Source organism: Rhinolophus sinicus, linkage group LG07, assembly GCF_036562045.2.
Source record: "Rhinolophus sinicus isolate RSC01 linkage group LG07, ASM3656204v1, whole genome shotgun sequence".
Lineage (NCBI taxonomy): Eukaryota > Metazoa > Chordata > Mammalia > Chiroptera > Rhinolophidae > Rhinolophus > Rhinolophus sinicus.
In genome coordinates, this window is record NC_133757.1 from 4,914,310 (window position 1) to 4,935,406 (window position 21,097).

Sequence of the window (21,097 nt, forward strand, 5' to 3'; positions counted from 1 at the left end):
CAAGACAGGAAGGATGGAGGGCATGGAGCCCAAGTGAGGTCAGCTGGACACGTAGAGAGAGGCAGGCGCCGGTCCATGCTATTGGATTTGAATTTTATTCTGGGTTCTGTAAGGAGCAGAGTAGGATTTAAGGTGGAGGAGTAACATGATCTGATTTTTGTTTTAAAAACTTGACACTCCAGCTGTCGTGTGAAAAATGGATTGGAATGGAATAAGAGTGCAAACAGGAGACTGATGTGGAGGCTGTCACAGAAGGTGGGGTGAGAGAAATGATGATTTGGACCAGAGATGGGGGTGAGACGGATGGAGGCTGACAAGTTTACTGCTAATAATAATTGCTTACATTTACTGAGCACATAACTGGGCCAGGCGTTGTTTATAAATGTTTAACAATGTTATCTTCACAAGAACCTATGAGGTAGGTACTGTTATCATCGTTTTAGATGAAGAAACTCCAGTACAGTGAGGTCCAGATTTGGTCTCAACTGCTATTGCTACACGGCTGTCAGGGATGTGGATTTGTCTTCTTCTCTGAAAATATATCAGCCCAAGGGCTCTGCAGATACTGCCTGACAGCCTTTTGGGAACCAGGAACTGGCTAAGGGGCGGGGCCACCACAGTGAGTAAGGAAGACCCACCCCAACCCTCGTGGCGCTTGGCTCAGTGGAGGAGGCACTTCCTCTCTTTAGCCCTTTTGTGCATGATATTCAGTTAGTCAGGTGAATGCATTTCTTAAAATAATCAACCAAGCAATCTGGACAGGGGAGAAGGGAGGCATGTTTTTGCATGTACAAGCAATGGTCAAGGACTGAGGGTTAAGTATGTCAGCATCTAACAGCCTCAGTTCATTGCCACTTGGTAGCTCCGTGACCTTGAACACATTTCTTAACCCCTCTGAGCGTCAGTTTCTGTATGCGTAAAATGGACGTAATGCCAATCTCACAGTGTTATCTAAAGATTTAAGAAACCACTAGTAATAAGGTGGTCTGCCACATCACAGACCATGGTGGGCGGGGGTTAGTGAGCAGCTGCTCCTAAGTTGCACTTTGAATGTAGGGCAAGATGGCAGTTAGAACGTGAATCAAGGTTGACTTTGCTTCTGGTATCTAGTCCACTTGATATTTTCAGTTAATGTTCGGCAGGATGAGTAAAAACAAATGGGCTTGATTTTTCATTCATTTGCGCTACTGAATTTTTCATATACCTTTGTGTGTGGAATCGTGTCTGCCTTTCCTACACTGATACACATAAAAGGAACACACGTTAGGTGATTATTCTTCAGTCTAGAGGTGACCAGACCCCTGAATCATACTCCTTTCCGTTTTGAACCCATGGTAGTAAATGGGAAATGGACAGACTCACATGACCCGAACTACAATATCTTTCTAATTGTTTGCACAGTCAGGTATTGACCTATTTAATATAGTGTCCGTTTAAAGAGAGATGCGCAGAAAAAGCAGACATAAGACTAAGGGAAAGTACACGTCATATAAGTGTAGCAGTAAAAGCTTGGACTCTGCAGTGGAACTGTCTACACAGTACCAGCTGTGTGACCCTACACAAGCCACTTAACCCCTCTGAGCCTAGGTTCCTCCTCTCAAAACAGGCACCTACCGACTAGGGTGGTTGCAAAAGTTAAATAAAATAATGCATATGAAGTGCTTTTGATTAGTAAGAGCTCAAGCGAATGTTAGCTACTGCTGCTACTCTCATAGTCAACTTTCATTTTTCAAAAGGAAGAAGGAAGCTTCTGAAGCTTAAAAGAAACGGCTGTTGTACCTGCGTTGGCAGAAGCACGTGAAGAGGACAATGTAAGCTAGCGCATAAAGCCTATTCTTGCAACCCCTTCTAAGAGAAGTGGGTGTGGGGCTTTATTTGCCTTCGGAAATAATCATTTATTGGGGTTTCAACTTTTCCCCTATGTTTTACAGCCCTGTTGTTCTAAAAATTGTGTTGATGCAACTTGATAAATCCCATACTGTGAAGACAGTCATATCACATCAAGAACAGCCTAGAACAGTTATTATCCCACGTTCAAAAGACTCTTACACTACAGCTGGTCATTAAAAGGGGAAGAAAGGGGCCCAACGCTGTAGGCCTGTGTAGAAAGACAGCTGTGGAGCTGCAAAGGCAGGAACCCATCATTTCTCACCTGCTTTTATGTTTCAGCTGGAACAAAGTGCAATTGGCAACTCAGCCCTGCTCTTCTTCTTAAACAGATCTCCACCGAGCCTACAACTTTCAGTCGTGGCACATGTAATCTGTTTATTCTGTGACTGGATAGGGTTATCTGAATAGTCCCAAATGACAGTAATAAGAGACTTTAGTGTAGATGCCACATGCTTTGGTCCAAAATTCTGTGTATTTTTTACTTAAAATGGAAGCAGCATATTAAGAAATTACTTTGCAGGAAACTTAATTGTCCCCTACAGTTTCCAAAATGCTGTATCAACAATTTTATTTATTATCGTTTGTAAAACTAAATGAGAAAGAGCTGGGGAAAGGGAACTTTTTTTTTTATTATTCCAAGAAAAAAAGATAAGTTGTTTTGATCATTTGGAGTATTTTAGCAAATGGAGAATAACAAAAGGAAATCGAGTGTAAATGCATCATTGTTCTTACAGATGTACAGTTCTAAATAGTTAGGATCCCAAAATGCTGAAATTATAACCAAAAATAATTTGAATTTTGTAGCTAAATCAAATTGAATGCTAAGAGAAACAGCATAAGCTCCATTTTGCTTGTGGAAAAAAATTATTTCAGAAAAAAATGGAATATGATTTTCTGCTGCTGCTTTTTCAGACTTTCTGAAACCATGTGCTCACATTTCTTCCTGGCATGGCAGTGTTGACCAGTGGTTAGGATGAGGCTGACTTTGGAGCCAAGTAGAGCCAAGTTCAGTCTCCAGCGGCTCAGCCATGTTGCTTTGGACAAGTCACTTAACTTCTCTTAGTGTCTCATCTGCTTTATCAGGCCGATGATAACCACAGGGTCTCTGGCAAGATAAGTTAAGAAAGTGCCGGGGTAGCCGGTTTCTCAGTGGTTAGAGCGTAGGGCTCCTGGCGACCCGGTTCGATTCCCACATGGGCCAGTAAGCTGCGCCCTCCACAACTAGACTGAGAATGGCAACTGGACGTGGAGCTGATGTGTCCTGGAGAGACACACTGTTCCCCAATATTCCCCAATTAGAAAAATAAAATAAAGTACCCTTGAAAAGTAGGTGTCCCAGGGCCTGACACACTGAGCAGACAATAGCAAGACAATAGCAGGAGTTGGACAGAGATGGCAGTGCTGAGGGAGGTGACAAGACAGGGAAGGTGATGGAGCTGGTACTTTGCTTCCATTCCCCAAATCAAGAAGCCAGAGCATAAGTTATTTCCCAGGGTGACTTTCCCCACAAGGAAAACAAAAAGCATAAATACTTACAAAATCCAAGTTCTCAATGAAGTTCAAGCCAAGCTGCGATGTAGCAAATACCAAATCTCTATTTTTTTTCTTATTTTTCATCCCCTCATCTTATTTCATACCTCAGTGTGCGATCTTTATAGCGAATTGTTCAGTTGTCTGATCTCTCCGTAAAACAGACTAGAAGAGCCAATGATGGCAATTTTAAGAGTCCTGTGATTCCAACCAGTCTAGAGTTTTCACTGAAAAATAGAGATCTCTTGGTGTATGAAGAGCCCAGTCTGAGAACTACTGGTTTTCCTCCCGATCTTTTCTCTATATTTATTTTGCTCTCGTTGAGGGATAGATCATTTTTAAAAGGATATTCATTTTAGGAACTAGGAAAATCCTGATCATGATTTGTAATTATGGTTTTTATTGTGTACTATGTTTTGTTGAAGCTCCAGGCCGTTTATTCCTCATAAAGATGCATTAGTAGCTGTATTTCCAAATTCTTGTAAGAGAAAATCATCACCCAAATTTATATATGAATGATTTGGCACTTCGCGGGCTAATAACTTGTGGTGAAGTACATTTTCAGCAGAAAACTGGGTTGGATCCTTTGAATACCAAATGGGTTTTACTAGGGAGCTCACTGAAGCCAATGGCACATGTGTGATTTCATTACAAAGACTATGCATAGTCCCTGCTAGTGTAATTGACAAACAAGAGCTGTCTTGTGATGCCTTAGCATGAATATGCTGCACCGAATAATTAAGCCCTCAAACCATATGATGTACAGTCTCCAAAGAAATAATAGGAAAACGTTGGCATGTCAGAGTTTTTTCGTATTCTAAGTAATTGATGCCAATCTCTTAGCTTTCTTTTCCCTGTTTCCCTGATTTAAGTAGTTCTAAAATTGGTGACAGGTTGTCAGGGTTGGTCTTGATGACCTGACAGCGTTAGGAGTTCTTGAAATGATGAGAAAGTGTGTGACGATCCCCCCCCACCATGCCCCCAGATGATTGGTGACAGCAATGTTGAACCACATGACTTTTATTTTTAATTGATCCAATTAGTTTGAACACAGTCTCTCCAAATTGGGTTGCTTTTCTATATTAATGATTCTGAGTTTGTCACCCATGTATTCACTAAGCACTTCCTGTGTGCTAGGCTTAGGGATTTTGTTCTGTCCTTAGACAATCCCATGTGGGAGAACACAAGTCAACAAGAGATAAGATAGGAGAGAGAAAGTCCTGTAACAGAATCCTGGTAGAAAACAGGAGAAATGTTAACTCACTCCAAGAGTGGGGGGGATAAAGGACTCCCGGAGGTAAAAATGAGTACGTTTTTCTTCCTGCTCTTCTATGCTTTGGGGAATAAAATATGTCATTTTGAAGAACTCTGTCTCATTCAAATTGTGTAACTAAATTATATAATGGTAAGTTTAGAGTAGGATAATTTCAATATTGCTCTAAAAAGGCAATTTGAGGATTTTTTTTTATTTCAATACTCAAATCATTTTAGAAATGTAAGAAATGTTATAAGGAGAATATTATCTACACAATATTGTTTTAATGTGAATTCTAAATGATCATTTCCAGCCATATATACCCAAAGACTTTAAAATCAGAAAGTACAATATTCCGCCAGAAAGGACATGATTCTACTTGTTCTCCCATAAAGAAAGTGTGTGCTGTCGAGTGTCTCCATCTCTGCCTTCACTCCAAGCCACTCCCAAAATCTTACACTCATAGAGTCAACTGCTCACTAAACAATTCCAAGAGAATGTCTCCGGCGTCTCTCACTCAACATAGCCAAGACTCAGCCCATTGTCTCCTCTCACTCCTTTATGAATTACCCGTCTTGCGTGACAATGGAGGTTCCTAATTCTGTCCTCGCTCCCCAATTTCCCATCCTGAAGGCTCGTGTCCTGGTCAGGCCCTTTGTTTGGACTCATACCAGCTTCATACCATGAACCTTCCTGCTGCCTGCTTGTCTCTTCCCCCTCAAAGTCTCATCTGCGTGGCTGTCAGAGTGGCATTTAGCTCTAAAGTTTGTACCTGCTCCGGTTACTGCTGTATCTAATTGCTCTGCATTACACAGGATCACGTCAGTGACACTTGGAAACCTGTGGGATTTTTCCCCAACCTGCCTGTCCGAGCATCATGTCTCCCTACCTTAAACTTTATATCCCAACAACTTGGAATTCCATATAGTTTCACATCCCCTGTGCCTGTCCCCCATTAATATGATGTTTCTATGCCTTCCATGCTTTTAAGAACGTAATGACTCTATCTGTCTGGATTAGAAGCCTTTCCTTGAATCTCCACAATGCTTTGGGTGTATCTCTGTCATGGAGCTCTCACCACTCTTTGGGTCTGTCCTTCACCAGGTGGTAAGCTCTTGGGATATCTTATCCCTAATGCTCAGCACAATCACTATTGGCTAAATGCAAGAATATTGAAGTGTCTCTTGTCACAGCAAAACAAATGGAAAACAGCCAAATGAACTCCTGGCATTTTATTTTCTGGTGTGGAGAGGAATAGAATTCCTTGTTAGATCAGCTAATCTAATAAGCAGAGAAAAAGAATGTTCTCATGAAATTATGTGTTTACCTTCTGTTTCCATTTGCTGAAGTAGAGAATCCATCTAACTGGATTTTCTCCTGGGGGAAATGTAAAGCACGGGTCCATTGTTGTCACATTTCCAATATGACCATTGTCTACCTGCCTCTCTTAGTTTTCTCAAGGGATCTTTGACATCCCCCGCCTTTAAAATTAGACATGCATCTGAGAAAGCCTTGACTGAGCACCTTCTCAGTTTCATGCATGACTCCTCGGCACGTCATGGTACCTAAGAAGGAGATGAGACATGCGTTATTTGTGATTGGGAGAGAAGAGACCTAGACAAAAAGAGAATGTGCCTGCAGTGTTCTCTTCACATTCAGTCCTTCCCTTCTCCATCCGTCCATCATCCATCAAAGCATCCATTTATTATGACACTGAACACTTATTTACCCAGTGCTTAGTACAGTGTCTGCAGCAGGCACTCAGTAAATACCTTTTGACCAGCTTGTAAAGGTCGCTGCATAGAGTGGTGAATAGTGCAAGTTCTGAAGTAAAACCACCAGGTGATGCCATCTACGGTGTGACCTTGGGTGGATCACTTAACCTCCCTGTGTCTCAGTTTCCTTGTTTAAATTGGGTAGGAAGTAGTATCTAACCCACAGAGCTGGATACTAGATACTATCAGAATTAAATGGGATACATATAAAGGGCTTAGTAAGTCCCTGGACTGGGGGTGGGGCCACAATGATAAGCAAAGAGCCCTCCTGTGGCTTCTATTCTTGAGGCGGATAGAGACAAATAAGTAAAAGATGAATAAACAAAATAAGAAACCAACAGGGTTCCATGATGTGGGGAATGGTGGTGACGGAGGCTACTTTAGATAAGGTGATAGGATAAGTCCCCACTGCAAAGATGTTTAAACTAATACCTGAAGGGTGAAAAGGAGCCAGTCACATGAAAAGTCATGTGGAGAATGTTCCAGGCACAGGGCATAACAAATGCAAAGGCCCTAAGTGGGATAGAGGGTGGAATGTTCTAGAATGAGCCAGAGGCAGTGTTGGCTGGGATAGAGTGCGCCACAGAGAAAGTAGGCGCCATGTTTGGGGAGGATGAGGTCATAAGCACCTGGGGACAGTGGGGCATGTTGGGATTTTGTTCCAAGTCCAGTGGGAATGCATTCAGGGACTTCAGAAGGGAGTGGCATGATGCCAAAGTGGGACCTGGACAGCTCTGTCACATCCTGGCGCTCTTCACAGCCTGAGGGAAATGGGAGGTGCACCGTCTGGCATGGAGAGGAAATCAGAGCAGAGAGTAGGGTGGGTTCTGTCCCCAGTGTGTGCACCACAGAGCCCTCACTGGAAGCACAGATGCACCCGTGGGATTAAGTGTTGGAGAGCCTGTGCGAGCCAGCTGGCTTCCCTCTGTCTCTTATCCCGGTGCCCTATGTCAGCCTGAGGCTTCTCTGAGCTCACAGGGCTGGCGCTGATGCCAAGAGAGCCTGACATCCATTCTCACCAACTGCCCCCCCTCCTCTCCATTCAAGAAGATACGATGCACACTAGAGGTATTACTGCGTCTGAGCTGTAAGTCAACTTTTATTTTCCAGACTCTGAAAAAACTCACAAAGGAACACATCATCGGTGTCTTGGCTGTAGGGGGACACGTGCAGGCTGTACTCAGAAGTCCCCGTTTCATTCTCTTTCAATGAAAGGAAACACAAGAGTACTTAAAAACTCTGTAGAGCTCAAAGTATGATGGTGATTGTATTTCTGTTTAAGTGACCTTGGGATGACAATGAAAAGTAATAGTTTTTTTAAGGCAGAAATATTCATGGGTCTTTGTGTTACTGTACCAAGTAAAACCTTATAACTAATTTTACTGCTGTTGGACCCCCAAAATTCTTCTTGTCCACAAGTTTGCTGACTGTTGTTCACCAAATGCTCATCTCCAATTCCCAGCTTTCCTGGTGGGTTTTCTATCTCTCACACATGGAGCAAGTCACCTAGGACATCCATCTAAATAGCTTTCCATTAGAAAGCCTTAAAATTATGTCACTTTGTTCTATAAATTCCTACGTGCTTTATTCCTCTTAGTATTAGGTATTCATATGCCTTGTTTGTTCAAAACAAGGATCCAGCATTGTTAAGACCAGAATTACTAAAGTTTACTAATACATGAGACAAGTAAAATAATAAAAATATTCTTGAATTGTAAATAATATAAGTAATAATAATAGTTAGAATTATTTTACGTTTTTCCTTTTCTCCTCTCTCTGTCACCTTAAAGGTGACCAAGCCCCCTCCTGCAACAAGACGACTGAGGCCATTATGGGTCCTGCCTCCTTGCTCTCTGTCTCCTTTGCTCTGTGCATCCTTCCACCTGCTCCTCGGCAGCTTTGTCCCCGTCCCCATTCTGTCCCCATTTCTCCAGCCTGTCCCTTTAGATGACCCACTCCCCTCACGCCCCACCCCTTGACTTCACATCCCATTTTTCCTCTTCCCTTCAGAACCACCCTCTGGAGAGATGCATTTAACTTCCCTAGCTCTGTCTCCTCGGCCGACTCCTGTAGCTGCCCTGGTCAAGGTCGCCAGCCTCACACAGCTTCCTGGAGCCTCTGCTGCATAGAGGCCAACCACCACCTCCTTCTCCAGACTCCTGGTCTCGGGTCTCAGGGGCCTCCCTCCCTGCCCTGCCCGCTCCCTTCCTCTGCTCCTGACACCCCAGCAGGGCTGTGGTGTATCGGCCATGAGCGGGTCCATGGGGTCCTGTGGCCACTCTGGAGAGGGATGCTTAGAAGATGGGGACTGAAGACCGAAAGCCACCAGGGTGTTAACCTTCTCCGCATGGTCTGTCGTCCTGAGCAGACTAAAAAGCAAGGGGTGCAGGAGAAGCCGTGCGCCTTTGTCAGCGAGTGTGAAGGATTGTCTGGTTTATGTTTTTGGCATATTCTCAAACACTCGTTGTTGAGCAGAACACACCTCAGGCCTGCTGCAGGGGTCTAACTGATGTAAACCAGGCATTTCCTACATACACCAGAATCCATGTAGAACAGGGAGATGACTCAGTTCTGGACTGGGGGAGAGTCTAAAGAAACCTGATGTCAGCTGAGGAAAGTCTCTCTCATCTGTTACGTATGCAGCATTCCCACGTCTAGTCCTTTCTTTCCATATGTATCAGGACTCTGGTGGCAAAACCCAACTTGAAGCAAAAGAGAGGGGTTTGTTGAGGAAGGGGAGAGGCAATGTGGGCCCCTGGGTCACCTGGAAGACCTCCCCTTTCTGTCCTTTGTCCCAGCCGCGTGGGGCTGTGCTTCCAAAGCAAGGGCCAGGCTGAAGGAAGCCCTGTGGGGAAAGACCTTTGCTCCAGGAGCCCCGCTCAAAGCATGTTGTAGGGTCAGCTTGGGTCCACATTCACCTCTGGACTGGGAGTGCAGTGACCCCAACAGAACCAGCCAGTGTAAAGCACATTCTGTGAAGGCAGGGGAGGGCAGACAGCGTCATCACTATGCTGTAAGCCCAGGACTTAAAACAGCTCTCGACTTCTTATTGCACAGACGGTCATAATCCAGGCTCTGTGTAGGGCCCTTCTGACTTGCACTAACCTGGCTCATCAGATTCCAGACTCTCAGGTGGCCTGGCCCTGAGGCCAGGAATATTCCTCTGCCTGGAATTCCCTTCTCCATCCATCTCTCCTTTGCCTGGCAGACTCCTACTCTATCTGCAAGCTCCTATGTAAAACCTTCCCCATCTGCTGCACTCCACCTACTGTGCATCCATCCGTCCATCCATCCATCCATCCATCCATCCATCCATCCATCCATCCATCCACCCACCCAGTAAGACTCTGTTCCTACCCGTATGACAGCCCGCCCCAACCCTGGATTATCTTTCCTCTGTCACCCCACCAGGCTGCAGTGTCCTTATTCATTTTTGTACCCCGGCAGCCAGTGCAGCTCCTAGCACATAGTAGGTGTACAGGAAATACTCGTGGCTATGTTGAAAGGGATAAAATACTGCATATTACAGAAGAAATTGCAGGACAGTTTCAAACCTAAATAAACCCTGCTCTGCTCCCATTAATGGAGGTATAGTAAATTGCATATCCTTTTAGGTAGGATAAATAGGGGTTTTCTCCTCTTTCAATTCATCTTAGAAAGTCAATATTTCAATGTGTCCAAAAATCACTGCTTTTAACATTTCAGTGTTGTTCTAAGCTCTTCTTTGATATTTTAATATCGACGGCTGGTTCTCTCACCAGCTGGAGAATCAGCGGGGCCATATTGTGGACCCAGAATTATTTCCCCGTAGGTGGCTTAGCCGTTGATTCTAGGCAGCAGGGCCCTGTGATTCCCAGGCAGGTGAGGCTCCCCACTCAGAAGCCTGCACGTACTGTTCGTAGAAGAGCGTGCGTGCGTGTTCCAGCACGCCCGTGCCAGTGCGTGCTCTCGCCTGTGTGTGTGGGAGGAATGAGGTGGGGGGATGGGAAGGAGGCCTCCACCTGTACTGTGGGGGTTGTTCAAAGTGCACATCTCTGACCCTCACCTGCTGGAACCTCCTCCTCACTGTCCCAGGATGACCCGCACCGGGGGAAGGTCCTCTGGGAGCCTCAGTAAAATTGGGTCATCTGTAAAATAACGGGGGGGGGGGTCAGACCCTGGCTACCAGGTGGTCTAGATATTCACAAGCAACATATCAATGCAATTCTACACTCAGCTTTTTATGTTTTTCCCCCCACAGAGGGCTCATTGCTAGCGGTTTCACAGAAACCCATTATCTGCAGGATGGCACTGATGTGTCCCTCACTCGAAATTACACGGTAAGTCCTGCGTGTTTGGCCCACCATGATGCTCTGCTCTCACATCTGTGCTTCAACCCTGCAGCTGCTTGATCCTGAGCAAACTCACATGCCCAGGTCTTTCACTTAGGTTCCAAGAAGACCTTGCATGTCACTTAGTGTCTAGGCCTTCCATTGTTGTGTCTAGGCCTTCCATTCATTATTGTGTCTAGGCCTTCCATTGTTGTGTCTAGGCCTTCCATTCATTGTTGTGTCTAGGCCTTCCAGTGTTGTGTCTAGGCCTTCGATTGTTGTGTCTAGGCCTTCCATTGTTGTGTCTAGGCCTTCCATTGTTGATCCAGGAAAAGTTGGCCTTGGCCAGGTGTGTGCTTGGGACAGTCCTTGGAGATACGGCTTTATTGCAGGCTGACCTTGAAACCACCTTCTAAGGACGCTGGGATGCTCAGTTGGGCAAATCCTTTCTTGAAACCCTAGCCAAAGTCAGAGATGGCTTGGGAAGCAGTCACCCTGGGCTGAACTTGGCTGCATTAAACATGGAAGTATCTTAAAGAAGTCAAAGAAAAACTGACTCTGCTTAACCTATTATAAACGTACCCACCAGGTTGATGTGATTCTATATCATGGTTGTTACTTAGTATGACATTTATCACCTCTTAGTCAATTTTTATGATATTTGAAGTTTCATATGTGTCTGGACAAGGTGCTAATTTTATTTGTTGCTTTTAGAGAAATGCTTAGTGCATACTCTGCCCACGTATGAATGTGGGGGTTCAAGGAGAATCACTGCCTTGTGATGACTAAGAAGGTTACTTGTTTTAAGGAACTCTGGGTATTTGTTTTAAAAAGAATACGCTTAGAGGAAGCCTTTGTATTTACAGTGTTGTCAAGTAGCCATTATTGTCCTCAGCGATTGCCCCTTCTCTGCATTGTCAGCTATTGTTTCTTTAGCACGTGTTTGGCACGTGGCATTGACACTTAGTACCTTCCGACTTCCAGCAATCTGGTGGAATGAGGAAATGCAGCTCTTCCACCTTAAAGAAAGCACATAGAAATCCTGAATAAAACAGAAGCATTTAAGAATTATTGTTAATACCTGGTCAAGCTTGAAAGAGTCGGAGAAATCCCCAGGAGGAAGAAACAAAGAGGAGATGGAAGGCCAGAGCAATAGGTTGGTGAGTTGGGGTCATGGGACCCCAAAGGGCTTTTCAGGGCCCAGAGAGAGGACCTGGTGCTCAGGGTTTGGGACAAGAGAAGCGGATATCTCAGATTGAGAAGCCCACAGAAGACGGCCCTCAGAGACCCGCTTTCTGTGTGAAAAGGAGACAAGAAAAACTCTGTGTGAAGAAGGGGCAGCCGAGAGGATTGTCTCCAGGTGTCCTGTACTGATGAAAGATTTCATACCAAAGAGAGTAATTGAAACCCCAGCTAGCCTCACAAGTGTGTGTTTGGAATAGAATGGGCTGGTGTCCAGATTTTGAATACCTGTGTAGGAGGGTAATTCCAGTCAATATATTGACCTCAAGCCTAGGCCCAAATCAGCAACCCTGGGTCCCATGGGTACAGCCCAGGTTATATAAGATGCCCTTGCCAAGAAAGGAAGAAAGAAAGAAAGGAAGGAAGGAAGAAGGAAGGAAGGAAGGAAGGAAGGAAGGAAGGAAGGAAGGAAGGAAGGAAAGATATTAAAGACGAGCCCTAAATCAAAATTACAAACCACACAATAAGAAAAGCCACTGTAAACGAGGATGTATTGGTGAACAAGTGAAATGAGAATTCTCACCCCTAAGGAATATAAGGTCATAGAAAAATCAAAGAAAAAAGTAAATATTTTAAAGAGTACAGAATAAGCCAAATAGAAATTTCAGAGTGAAAATACAGGAACAAATAGGAAAGAAGCCATGTTTAAACACATGAGGAAGACTTAAGTCCCAAGGAGGAAGAATGAAACCCGCTCCTGGATGGCTTATAATGAACCTGCAGAACCAAACAGGAAATCTTAAAACCACCTGAGAGGAAAGACAGATTTGTACAAAATGACAACTGAACCGGCAGCAGACTCATTAGCAACCATGGAGTTAAGACTTCAGAGAGCTGAGGGGAAATTACTGCCAACCTCAATTCTATACTCAAATTACTTTACGAAAATAAGAATGAAATACATTTTCATACCAAAACAAGAGAATTTACTACTCTTAGATTCTACCAAAGAAAAACTACTGAAGAAAAAGTACCAAAGACTATCTCAGAAAGAAGGAAATTGAACAAAAGATACAAGAGTAGAATGTCAGAGGCAATAGGAAGCAAAATAATTGTATATGAATAAATCTAGATAAGCTATTTAAAATAACATTTACAACAATAAGAACTCAATTTGGACGTTTTAAAACAAGATGAGCAAATAGATTTAAAACAGTTTAAGAGTTTGTATTGTATTAGAGAACAATAGAGATGCTGATTAACTTTACATTTTGATAAATATGTATCTTGCAAACTTAAGAATAACCATCAAAAGAATAGAAAACCAGAATGTATAATCCCAAGTAATAGAGGTTTTGAAAACAGCTTTTCAACCCAGTAGATGGCAAGGAAGAAGGAAAGAGTAAAAAAAGAAGTAGAATAAATACAGAGGGTGCCAAAAAAATGAATACACATTTTAAGAAAGGAAAAAAACTACTGAAATTGTAATGCTCAATATATACTGATAACAAAAGATGAATACAAGTCATGTGTATATATTTTTTTTGGCATCCCTGGTCTAAACCAAAATGATAAGATAAAAATGAATCAATATGTTAATCTCATTGTATGTAAATGGTTTAAATCTGTCAAAGTAAAAACAGATTCTCTGCTTAGAACTTAAAATAAAATCCAGCTCCTTAATTTTTGCAAAAACTCACACTCAAAATACCCTGTTTCCCCGAAAATAAGACCTAGCTGAACTATCATCTCTAATGCATCATTTGGAGTAAAAATTAATATAAGACCTGGTATTATATTATATCATATCATATCATATCATATCATATCATATCATATTATATTATATTATATTATATCCGGTCTTATATTAAAATAAGATGGGGTATTATATTATGTTAGGTTAGGTTAGGTTAGGTTAGGTTATGGTATGTTATATTATACCCAGTTTTATATTAAAATAAGACTGGGTCTTATATTAATTTTTGCTTCAAAAGAGGCATTATAGCTGATGGTCCAGCTAGGTCTTATTTTTGGGGAAACACAGTACAAAATGCTTATTTTAATCCAAAGAATGTTACCATATTAGTATGAATATCAGACAAGCTAGATTTTAAGGCAAAAAAAGACATTATTAGGAGTAAAGGGGGTCATTACTTAACGATAAAAGGAATAACCAAAATGGATGGGATGGTAAAAGAATTGTGAACCTATATGTACCACCAAAATAGTCTCAAATCATATAAAGAAATAATTGAAAGAATTACAATGATAAATTGATAAATCCACAACCAGAAAATATACCTCTCCGAGAAATGAAGATTTTTTAAATGAGCAAAAATGGATGAAAAAGAAGACCCCCAAAATTGAGAGAATCCATTAAACCAAAAGGTAGTTCTTTGAAAATATTAATAAAATGGACAGCACACAAATTTAATCAAAAGGGAAAAGAAAGAATTCCCAAGTAAACAATATTAGGAATACAGAAGGAATGTGGTTATTGTTACACAGAGATTTTTTAAATCACAAGAATGTTATGCACAATACCAACCATTTAATAAAAATGTAAATTCTTAACAGTGGTTCAAGGTGAAATAGAAAAATGTAAATATAACTATATAAAGAAATTAAATCAATAACAGTGTTTTTTTAAATCTGCCCCCAAAAATAACATCGAACCTAAACGTGTTTATCAGGTGAGTTTCACCAAACCTATTAAGGAACAAATGATTCCTGAGATTTTTTCTTTTTTTTTTTTTTTTAAGGAGGGGAAGAGAATTACCAAAATCAGAAAAAGGACATACACAAAATGAATATTATAGACTAGTTTCAATTACAAACATAGTTACAAAAATCTTAAGTAAAATATTTGCAAACCATACCCTGCGCATATTTAAAAAAATACTTTCTGAGCAAATGGTCGCCCTGAGGAGTGCGAAGACAGTTCAACATAATGTATTGAGCATCTTTTCATATGTCTATTTGCCATCCGTATGTCCTCTTTGGAGAAATATCTATTCAGGTCCTCTTCCCATTTTTTTATTGGATTGATTGTGTTTTTGTTGTTGAGTTGTATGAATTCCTTCTACATTTTGGATAATTACCCCTCATCAGAGGCGTTGTTTACAAGTATCTTCTCCCATTCAGTTAGTTGCCTCTTTGTTTTGTCAATAGTTTCTTTTGCTGTGCAGAAGCTTTTTAGTTTGATAGTCCCATTCATTTATTTTAGCTTTTGCTTCCCTTGCCTTTGAGGTCAAATTCATAAAATGCTCTTTGAACCTGACGTCCATAAGTTTAGTACCTATGTTTTCTTCTGTGCAGTTTATTTTTTCAGATCTTATGTTTAGGTCTTTGATCCATTTTGAGTTAATTTTGGTGCATGGTGACAGATAGCACATGGCTTTCTTTTGCGCATGGTTTTCCAATTCTCCCAGTACCATTTATTAAAGAGGCTGTCTTTTCTCCATTGTATGTCTTCAACATTGTATGTCGAAAATTATCTGTTCATGTTTATGTGGATTTATTTCTGGGTTTTCAATTCTATCATTAATCATCAGAGAAATGCAAATAAAAACCACAATGAGATATCACTCACATTGGTTAGAATGGCTATCATCAACAAGACAAATAATAACAAGTGTTGGAGAGGCTGTGGAGAAAAAGGAACCCTCATACCCTGTTGGTGGGAAGGTAGATTGGTGCAGCCGTTATGGAAGGCAGTGTGAGGTTCCTCAAAAAATTAAGAATAGAATTACCATATGACCCAGCAATCCCTCTCCTGGGTACATATCCAAAATTTCTGAAAACATTTATCTGTAAAGATATACGAGGTCAGACAATTAAGTTCGTGAAATTATCCTAAAAAAAAAGTGCTAATACCTCATTCCTGAATATCACTACAGCCACCTTCAAAGTACTCCCCTTGGAAAACTATGCACTGATGCAAGTGCCTAGTCCACCCTTCAAGGCAATTTTGGAACTCTTTTTCTGGAATGGCCATCAGAGCTGTCGTCGTATTACACTAGATGTCCTGAATGTCATCAAAATATCTTCCTTTCAATATTTCCTTTATCTTTGGGTAAACAAAGAAGTCATTGGGGGCCAGATCAGGTGAGTAGGGAGGGTGTTCCAATACAGTTATTTGTTGACTGGCTAAAAACTCCCTCACAGACAGTGTCGTGTAAGCTGGTGCAGTGTTGTAATGTAAGAGCCATGAATTGTTGGCGAAAAGTTCAGGTCATCCAACTGTTTCACGCAGCCTTTTCAGCACTTCTGGTTAACTATTTGCCCAGTTGCTACAAATTCATAATGAGATCAAAAAAGTTTAGTAACATCATTGCAACAAGTTCACAAATTTAATTGTCAGACCTGTATGTGCTCTGATGTTCATTGCAGCTTTATTTACGGTGGCCAAGACATGGAAACAACCAAAGTGTGGTTTGATAGATGATTGGATAAAGAAGATGTAGTATATATACACAATGGAATACTATTCTGCCATAAGAAAAGATGAAATAGTGCCATTTGCAGCAACATGGATGGATCTTGAGATTATTATGCTAGGCGAAATAAGTCAGACACAAAAAGTCAAGAACCATATGACGTCACTGATATGTGGGATAAAAAACTGAAAGCAACAAGGGAACATGACAAACAAAGAAAAATTAATAAACACAGACAATAGTTTAGTTGTTACCAGAGGATAAGGAGGGGGATAGTATAAGAGGGTAAAGGGGTCAAATATATGGTGATGGAAGGAAAACTGACTCTGTGTGGTGAACACACAATGTAATATAGAGATGACGTATTACAGAACTGTACATTTTAAATCTATGTAATTTTACTAACCATTGTCACCCCAATAAATTTGAATAAGAAAAAAAAGAAAAATATGTATATAATTCAATGTATTAATACCTTCAGATGAAAAGTTTTATTATAATTGATATTATTTTTCAATTATAATCCGCACTATTTATCATGTAGCTTATAAGAGATTTTGTGGGTGAGGAGTGTTTTTTGCATCTTCCTTCTGCCCCCAGAGAGCCTCACATTGCATCTTGCAAATGCTAGGTTTTCAAAAACTGATTCATTTAGCCATTGCCACATGTTAGGTGATGCCATCCAGAATTCTTTCATTCATTCACTCACTCAGCAGACACTCATTAAGCATCTTCTGTGTGCAGACACTGTTAGCCTATGGGAACACAGGTTGAGTAAAATATACTCCTCGACATTCAAATTCTGCTGGAGAGGTGGGCCATTTATAAGACATAAAAATAATTCCATTTTATTGCTACAATAAGAGGTATGCACAGAATTCCACTGGATCATTGTGGAGGCCGGGGTTAGTTTTAATTTGTTGGAGGCCATTTCACTGAAGAAGTACTATTTAACATAGGTCTTTAAAAATGGGTCAAGACAAGGGGAGAAAGACTGATACGAAACACTTCAGCACTAAGGAGTTTTGACTTTATCGACTGAAAAGTGGGAGCCAAGAAAGTTTTCACGCAGGGGACTAGCATGTTCAGTTGTGTGCTTAAGAAAGGGCCTCTGGTGGCAGAACGGAAAGAAGGCTCGTAGGATTACTGGTAGACAGAAGGCAAGAAGATTTGTTGTGGGTTTTTTGTAGTGGACGGAGGTTTATGCCTACAACGGTAGGCCATGCTAGGGATGGAACCGGCCAGCTTCAAGAGAGCTTGAAGAGGCAGAAGACACAAACAAGATCTGGTGACAGCGAATGAGGGAATTGTCATCAACGGTGCTTTCCCTTCATTTAGGCCATTGGGTGGGTTTATCACTGGCACCATTAAGGTGCAGTTCCTGGTTTTGGAAGGCAGAGGGGACAATGAGCACACGTGTCCCTGTTGAATTTGTAGCCAAGTGAAGGTTCTCAGTAAGCAGTTGGATATATGAATCCTGAGCACAGGAGAAAGATGGAGGCCAAAAATGACATCTGAAGACCAATCTCATCTACAAGGACTAGTGGGTGCCATGACTTCACGCTTGACTTTTTTCTTCCCCCTCTTTTTTTTCCTTAAGATGATCTCATTTAAAATAGACTTTTAGAGTTAGCACTAAGGCTGCCCTCACAGTGTGAGGATTGTTCCAAATAGAAACAGACAAAAAGCGATCCTAGAAATTGTTCCAAATAGAAACAGACAAAAAAGCGATCCTAGAAACCCTGTGATAATAGGCTTGTTATTACGATGGTGAACGGTACTCACCTAATACGGACATACCCAGACTATGTAAGGTATACTTCCAAAGTTATTTTCGCAGTTTCAGGTTTTCTGTTTCAATCTCCTTTACAAATGTCCTTTTCTTAGGCATTTCCTGTCCTTTTTCCTCATTTAGGAAGAAACAGGATTAGATAGATGAAGGGCCACCCCTGCCAAGTCTGTTTTGGACTTGAACTATGAAGGCTGAAAGCTACAAATCCAGGCATCTTAGAAACCAGCCTGGATGGAAGGGCGCAGAACATTAGCAGGGATTGTGTCTGGGTGGTGGGGGACTGTCTGTGTTTTTCTTTTTTCTTTGTTTGTTATGTGTATGGGGGGAGGGAGATTATGTTTTTCTTTCTCATTTTTCCACCAGGTTGACTGTGTAGAAGGACAAATGTCTGTCTCATCCCTCTACTCATTCACTCACTCCTCCCATGGAAGGGACTTTTCAGGGAGAGGAGGGTCGGAGAGGCAGGCCTGACAGCCCCCAGTCCCTGCCTTGGAAAGGCTGTGAGGCTCGCCTTGCTGTCCTCCCTCAGGCAATGGTGGGTGAGACTTGCCCGCTACCCCATGAAGCAGTCTAAGTGACAGTGTTCTGCACCCCTGGCCCCCCCAATATGGGTCCCAAGGCTTGGCTGGCAGTGGGGTAGAGGTAGATGGAAATTTCAGGAAGCCTCAATTCTTTCCAGGTCTAAGTCGCATCCTTTGACAGAATCTGCCACAAGCCCCCTTTTTCGGAGGTAGCTCAGCTGATACTGTATTTTGATCTTCCTCTGACTCTGGCTCTATCTTCTGTAAGAGAAGCAATGGAGGCTAGGCTGATGGGCACCCCAACCCTCCAGAAACTATCGGCACATCACTTTTACAATTACGGAAACACTGACTTATCATCCGGCAGCTACTTTCTCCCATTCCTTCAATGCCTTTCTGAGTTGTCGGCCATGTTACTATAAAGATAAAGAGTGAACACTCTTGTTCACTGAAGAAAACCCACAGCCCTAGGCAGTGGGTGCTTCCAGCAGAAACCCCTGTAGGGGAGAAGCCCTCGTATTGTCTTTCATGGTGAGGAGACAGATGCAGCTTTGGGGGCTTTGTTTTTATTGAATCAGGCTGGAAAACACAAAGAAATGTGCTGACTCATCTTCTTATCCCCTCAAGTCAGCACACAATGGGTTTTCCTAACTTTAAAATTATATACAAAATAAGAACCACTTTTTTGGCTCTAGTGTCTCTTTTTTTTTTAATCTCTCAACAATCAGTATAAGCTGGTTGACAAGCACAGTAGTGCCTGATTTTAATTTTAGAATTGAGGGCTTGTCTTTTATCTCTTTATTGTCCTGACAGGATGAAATATTTGTGCCTTTATCCTTTGCTGGCCACATCTAAGGGAAGATAATGTTTTAGATTGTCACTTTTAATAAGGCCTGTGGGGGACAATGCACGTGACATTTATGTTATTTACGTCCTGAAAGACAATTCTGGGAAAGGCCGGAATCGCCCTGCAGAAAGCCTCCTCGATGTTGTCCGTGCTTTGGTAGAAATGTATCCGTCTGTTTGCCACATGTTAACGGAGCACCTCCACGGTGCCAGGGAATGTGGCTGCCACTGAGAACACAGCAGGGATTCAACACAGACAAGGGGGCCCCCATGGTGCTGGCAGGAGGAGATGACATTTGTCCAAGAATCACAAACAATTATAATCTGTGCTAAGTGTGCTGCAGGAGAGGCTGAGGGACCTAATCCGGTCTAAGCAATCATGGAAGGCTTCATGGAGGAAGGACCATGTGAAACAAAATCTGAACATCGAGGAGGCACGAGACGGGGGGGACGAGAAAGGGGAGGACATTCCAGGCCGATGCTCAGTTTTACTTGGAGGTGAGGAAGTGTTTAAAAGTTGACAAAGGCCAGGGTGTGTAAAACTTAGAGGTCATGGTGACAAATTTGGTTGTTATGCAAGAACATTGGGCAGCCATTAAGCGGTCTCAACCAAGGGGATGCATGAACAAGTATGGGCTTTGAAAAGACCCCCCCTTCGCTCCCCCGGCAGCAGCACCAAGGTAATCAGAGAGAACAAGAGCAGGAATCAGCAAAATCAGGCAGTCGACTCTTGTGCACGAGCCTAAAGCCCGGGTAGAAAGACACGGCTGCTGAGAGCGGGGCCGTGGGTAGGGGAGAAGCACAAGTGTCTGACCTTATGCACACGAGCAATACCCAGAAGGCTTCCATTGGTTGTGTGTGCTCCTCATTGAAAAAAATGTCTGAACACGTTTGCTATGACAGACGTCAGAAGGGGACCAATCAATGTTCACTGAGGCTGGACCATCACAAAGGTATGGAATCCAGTATCCTGGTCCAAAGTGTTGTTGGGGTGACATCCCATCCATTTCCATGCTGCTGTTTCCTCTCAAAGAGGAGTAGAAGTTTCTACAATTGGCTTGGCCTGAACATGTCTGGGCAAATGGATAGTAGGGAGTCAGTGACATTCAATTACAGGTAGAGAGCATCTGAAAAGTACGCAGGGGTGGTCCTGGAGGTAGGAGGGAAGTCAGAGACTATCCACATCCCGTAAGTGTGCCAGGTGAGAGCAAGGCCCATCATCCTCATCTTTACAAAGGATTTAAAATGGGTTTAATTCCTCTGCCATCACTGTACTCCATACACATCTAATCCATCAACTCTTCCAGGCTTGCCTCGCTCTCAGAAGGCTGCTCCGTTCTCATTGGCTGAGTCACTGAGCACTTACCCCACGTCCCCTGAGGTCACCACCATGTCACTGTTACCATGTCCTGTGTTGGTTTCTGCCTCCACACTATGCTCCCACCCTTTCCTTGCCCGCTGACACTTCTGCTGCTCCAGTCACGCCTTCCCTTCTCAACCGGATATTGTCATAGCCACCTGCCCTGTTCTCCCCGCCATCAGTCTCACCTAGGT

At 42.5% G+C, this 21,097-nt stretch overlaps 1 protein-coding gene across 1 annotated transcript in view; it reads left to right on the forward strand.

The window, feature by feature from the left end:
• The window catches only part of ADAM12 (ADAM metallopeptidase domain 12), a 324,013-nt gene that overhangs the window by 180,637 nt on the left and 122,279 nt on the right, over window positions 1–21,097 (forward strand). The window contains exon 4 of the mRNA XM_074338816.1: window positions 10,691–10,769. Coding sequence (XP_074194917.1) covers window positions 10,691–10,769 — 79 coding nt within the window. The remainder of the gene's footprint in view (window positions 1–10,690; window positions 10,770–21,097) is intronic.